The 5,773-nt window shown below is 41.5% G+C and overlaps 1 protein-coding gene across 2 annotated transcripts in view; it reads right to left on the bottom strand.

The window, feature by feature from the left end:
• IFIH1 (interferon induced with helicase C domain 1) overlaps window positions 1-5,468 on the bottom strand; it is a 28,509-nt gene extending 23,041 nt beyond the window's left edge. Inside the window, exons 1-3 of one of the 2 annotated variants that reach the window (XM_031599553.2) lie at window positions 4,219-5,468; window positions 2,067-2,223; window positions 68-244 (exon numbers count right to left, since the gene is read on the bottom strand). In XM_031599553.2, the coding sequence (XP_031455413.2) occupies window positions 68-244; window positions 2,067-2,223; window positions 4,219-4,662 (778 nt within the window). In that variant the 5' untranslated portion in view covers window positions 4,663-5,468. The remainder of the gene's footprint in view (window positions 1-67; window positions 245-2,066; window positions 2,224-4,218) is intronic. The other variant, XM_031599552.2, reaches the window with a different exon arrangement.
• Window positions 5,469-5,773: the final 305 nt, after the last annotated feature.

Genomic DNA, 5,773 nt, shown 5'->3' on the forward strand with positions numbered 1-5,773 from the left:
CATTCTTTAATCTACTTCCAGTAAAATTTAACTATTACCAGAACAAAATACCAATTGGTAGACATACCTGAAACTACAGAGTTCTTTCCAACAGAAGTTTCTAACACACTGCTCTCTCTGACAAAACTGTCATCCAAATTTTCTTGCTGTTTCAAATCCTCCGTTACAGCATGTCCTGGTTGGCTTGCACCTTCCGTTTCTTTGCTTGTATTGTTCTTCAACTCATTTTCTTTATTCTCTGTTCCTAGAAAGTAAAAATGAAATTCCATGGCTCTATAAAAACAAAGCGTATCTTTTAGTGTGGAGTAGAGAAAATACACAATGGCATGACATGGTCTTGGCAAAGATACCAGTTTGGAATTTTTATGTTTTTATAAATGTTTATTAATAAAGTTGTTGGTCATAAATCTCTAATTTTTGTGGTCACTGTGGAGATTGGAAAACTGAACTGTGGACTAGCCCTTTTCAATTCCATCAGTTCTATAAGCTCATAAATGAATGTACCTTGGAGCAGGACTTCCGAACTTCCCCATAAAACAGAAAACCAAGAGGTTTCCCAAAATGTCTTCCCATCTTCCATTTCTCGGTTTTATTCCAAATACAGAAAACGTTTTTCTTTGTCTTCTCTGTTGTTTTATTGTTATTAAAGATATTTAAGAGTAGGGATATCCCAAAGGCAAAAAACACAGTTCAATATACAGTAAATGCTTTTTGTAAAAACTGCAGCAGCTCTGTTTTCCAGACTTAAACTCAATTACTTTGTAATTAGAAATTAAAGAAATTATCAGATTGATTCTATTCCACTTTTTATTTTTTTAAAATAAAGTTCTGAATTTCAGTGTGCAGGTATATGCTAATAGTAACCTATTTTACTGTAACCAATCATTGGTGTTCAACCAGAAACCTACACTGTATAAACACAGTTCTCCTTTCAAAATAGCAAATGAGCCTATCTTTAATGTTTACCTTCTTTGACCTTGTAGCAGTAGAAGCTTCAACAATCATACACTTTACAAATCTACAAATGTAGAGGACTGTTTACACAGAACATTACTTATTGACTGATAAGGACAACACAATTTATAAGTTATGTGATAATCTGTACAATTTCTTTTAAAACCTGCATTGTCCATGATTACTGAGAAATTCTAGAATAAATGTATTCATTCAGCATTGCATCAAACAACTGAATTAAATTTAACTTTTACGCTATAAAAATCTGCACTACACTGAAAAATCAGAAAGGAAAAATTTGAAAATAATTGAAAATAAAAGTATAAAGATAATTTTTGTAATTACTGCATTTAGCTTTCATCCAGAAGCACCTTCTGAGTCTCTAACTTGGTTGACTTTGTTCCGCTTACTAGAATTTTTGAACACCTTTGAACTGCATGACTGAACACAGCAGCTGCCTATCTGTGCCTGCCAGAGGCTGATTCCTGTCCTCAGCTAGAAGAAACATCTTAAAACAGTCCCACACATGGCAATTACAACCACAGAAGTTCTGATGAGCTCCTGAAGCAAGAAAGCTAGAGCTGTTAGATGTGAAATCTGTTAAAAACTTTAGTCTCAAAGATCTTAAAAAGCTGAGTTTAAAAAGGGAAATTTGGGACTGCTTATTTTTTTCCCCATATTTTAGCATCTAGGGGATAATTTTTCAACATCGTAATTACTGCACAGGGATATAAAGAAGTAACCAAAAACTTTGTAAAACATGCTACAAAGGAAAAACTAATTCATATGTTGAAGGAGAAATCAAAAAAAGGGTTATTTGTTCAAAATAATCATCAGGATATTTATGATTATTATAAAAATACACATTCAGAACCTATAGGCTACAAAAGGTAAGGATTCCGTTTAATTTTGGTCACATTGTTATAATCATACTATTCTTAATAAGGATTTTTTGGTGTTTAAGAATTTCTTGAGTTAGCCATTAAAAATTTTAATTTGTAATCCTCCAGTAATACAATGAGAGCCTTGTCTTGTTTCCTAACTAATAATTAAAAAAAAAGAGATGTTTAAAAAAAAAAAAAAAAAAAGTATTCGTGGAATAAGATGGTTACCTCCTGTATTTCCACTTAAATCATCTGCAAGGCTTTCATGTTGGGTTTCTCGCAGAGCAAACAAAAACTGAGAGAACCAGTCCTTCTTCTGTACTATTCTGCTCAACAGCTCCCTTGCACCGTCTCTGTTCCCACGACTGTCAGTAACAGTCTCAATCTGGTAAAAATAAACAAACAAACAAACCCTAAGACAGAATTTTGCAATAGTTCAGATAAGTTAGTATGAATAGTATACATGCATAGGTTGATCTGAAAGTAATGCCTTCTATTTATTTCCACAAAAGCTACAACAGATAGAGAGAGTACAGCAAATGCTTGGCTACAAAACACTGTGTCTCAGCATAATCATTTCCATTAGCTCTGCATTTTCACTAGTACTGAACAAGAACCTGAATGCTGCAGGGGATGGAGGGGGATGTCAATGGGCACCATTTTTTCAGCATGGAGGAATTTAATGGAACACCTTTGCTTTTGTCAGATCGCCCTTCAACATCCATCACACAGCAACAACACATAATGGAATACTGGTGGGAAGGTTCTCCCTCTACTGCCATACCACCAACATACACCTCTGACACTGAGGGCTGCAATAATAAAATAGGAGGCATTACTTTTGGAGCAGACCTTGTAAAACATGTGATGTGAAATTTAATTTGAGAGACTGGTAATGCTTGAAATTGTTATAATAAGAACTGCTATATAATAATAATTTTTATTTTGTTATAATAATTGGTGCTCGCACTGGTTTTGGGATTAACCATCTTGGATTAAGGAGAAGTAATGCAATACAGCCCACCAGAACTCAGACCTCATTTCTAACATGACTTCATAGATAAAATGGAAAGTGTCCCTTCTCAAATACTGAGAAGACAGAACATAATAATACAATATAATAAAATAATGGAGTAGCCTGTTAAAGTGACTGTTACTCTACAATAAACCACAGAAAAGCATTTCAAGGTTGTGACACATAGAATTGGACACATTATTACAAGGGAAAGAAAAACACTACTCCAAAAGCAGAGCTGCCTAGGACAGGTGTTCAGACTTCCAGAAGAATGTCCTTAAGGTTCAACAGTCATCTATCCTGATATGCAAGAAAATGGGCAGGTGGAACAGCTGATTTAAATTTGGCTGAACAGTGTGAAAACCTCCTGAGTTAGACTGAAGGGGTGGGAACTAGGAGCAGGGAAAAGTAAACAGAAAGCAGCAGCACTGCTGGGGAATGTCATTAAGAAATCCTCTGCCCCATCAGTGTTGAATCTGGCAGGGTTGTGAAGGGTAACCAAGGAGACTTAAGTAGAAATAAAAGCAGCATTAAGATGATTATATGCATTCATTAAGGAATGGATCCTTAGCCTCCTAAAAGACTGTCTCTACCTGCTATGTTAGCATGTTTGGCTCCCCATCCATTGTGGTACAGCTGGCCCTTGCTGCTTTCTGATGGTCATTAACCAGATGAAATTAAACACGTGATCCTAATTTAACTGAGACGGCACACTAAAGTATTTTACAAGTTTATACAAAGCTCATCGTTCAAATACCACATCATTTAACCATTGGTTTAGCAAGTTTTGCCTTACTGCTATAGCAAATACTACATATTTTCATTTCAGACACTGTTTGGGGAGACTTCATTGTTTTTTGTTTCAAGGAGGTTTCACAGTAGTTCAGGAAAGGCATTCCCAGCCAAATGGAGCCAACACTGGCATATGCTTTCATCAAAGTTAACCCTTTCTCTTTCTTGCCAAACTGATATTTTTGCCCAGCTTTACAGTCTGCTGATGGGAATGATATTCCTTAGTGAACCTAAAGCAGAAAATACAGGTGAGGGCAGGTTTTGTTTTAATTCAGGTATTCTCTAGGACTTTACAGAACAAAGGTCTGTGTCAAAATGACAACAGTAAAGCTGGCCAGATTCTTACACTGGTCCTTTCTAACCTATGGCATTGTCATATCCTGGTTGTTAGCTGGCATCCTTACTGCTGCTGGCCCACTGCAAACAGCCTTCGCTGGCTTACGTGGAGCTTTTTCACCAAGCTGGGTTATGCACATTCATTTCTGCACTTGCAAGCCCACCTGTTGCTACTTCCCACTCAACAGCCCCTATGAGCGGCCGAGCTCCGTTGGGCTGCCAGTACGGCTCACCTACCCCAACCAGGTCCTCCTCCTGAAAGATGCCCAACTCCAGGCACTTCGCGGCCACCTGTCTGGTCTGCATGTTATCCACCAGCGTGCCGTGCAGCAGTTGCACCAGGTGCACGCAGAGGTCGTGGTCGTCCTCCTCCCGGGGCGAGGGCAGCTGGCTGGGGTTCACGTAGCAAGCGGCCAGGTCGCAGCCGCCTTTCTTCAGCGCCAGTAGGAACTCAGTGAACCAGCCGGAGCCGCGGGGGCCGCGTTCCACGGCGCGCAGCAGCTCCTCGGCCCCCTCCACCTCGCCGCGGTGCAACGCCACCGCCCGCACCCTTTCCTTCTCCTCTGCTCTCAGCGAGGGCAGCCAGTCCAGCACCGGCTGCACCCGGATGCAGCGCTTCAGCCGCGGCCTGAAGCAGGAGATCATGTAGAGGAAGCGCTCGTCTCGGCACTCTTCTGACATCGCTGCGCTGCGGGCCGGCTCTGCTTCTGCCGGGAGCGGGGGCTGCAGGTGCGGACGAAGGAGCAGGAATCGCCAGCTCGATGTCAGCTGTTCTCAGGCTGCCCCCTTCCCTGGCACTTAACATGAAACCCCGCTGTGGCTTTCGGTTTCGCTTGCTGTTCGCTGCGTAACGGCAGCCGCGCCCAGCCCCGGGAGGGCAGGGCAGGCAGGGCACTGGGGGGAAGTGCTGATTCCAAATAATTGGAAAACTGCAACGGGGACTCTGAGTTTGAAAACAAAACTGACGTGTACCGTTCATTTTCCAGAGCTTGCGTTCCTAGGGTTGCTCACAGCGCATCCATGATCTCTATACGAGCGGTTCCCGTTGGCCCACCGGGGGGGAGAGGGAGGAGAAAAGGTAGAGGCTCTGCGCGAAGGGAAAGGTCAGCATCCGGCTGCAGAACGCGCCCTTCTCAGAATATCGCCCCTGTTGTACCTCCGTATGCCTTTATGTCACACTTCACTTCACAAAACCCATATACTGATCCTGCCCTGTCTCCCAGACTTTCGGGTGCAACCTAAAATGCTGGGGCCAGAACCTGATGGGTTTCCACGGGCATGGAGAGCACAGCACAGCAGAACATGTCGGGCTGCCCACACAGGCAGCTGTACCAGCAGTAACGTACTGCCCATGAACCAGTACCTGACTTGAACTTAAGCTGCGTTTCAAGCTCTGCTAGTGGCTCTAACCAGGCAAAACTGTAGGCTTTGGATATCTTTGTGCAGATAACATCTTTCTTCATAATTTATTTTTCTTCTCCATAACAAATGGATAGTATTCCATACTTTGGTAATCTTTGCTATATAGATCTGATTCAAATTAAAAAAAAAAAAAAAAAGATACATCTGAACATCACTCCCAGCTCCTTACATAGCACTGGGAGGCTGAGGTCACTGGTTTCATCCTGCAGAGATCCCAAAGTACAGCTTGGAGGTGGCTGCTGTCCTCGTGTAAAACAAAATTAATTCACATCAATCTTGCTGCTCTCTGGGTTTCACCCAGCAATACTGCAGAATGAGTTCATTTCAGAGATGTTGCAGAAATTCAGTTTTCTCTCTTGTTTGTATTACT

Source organism: Phasianus colchicus, chromosome 7 (genome assembly GCF_987193195.1).
Source record: "Phasianus colchicus chromosome 7, bPhaCol1.hap1.1, whole genome shotgun sequence".
NCBI lineage: Eukaryota > Metazoa > Chordata > Aves > Galliformes > Phasianidae > Phasianus > Phasianus colchicus.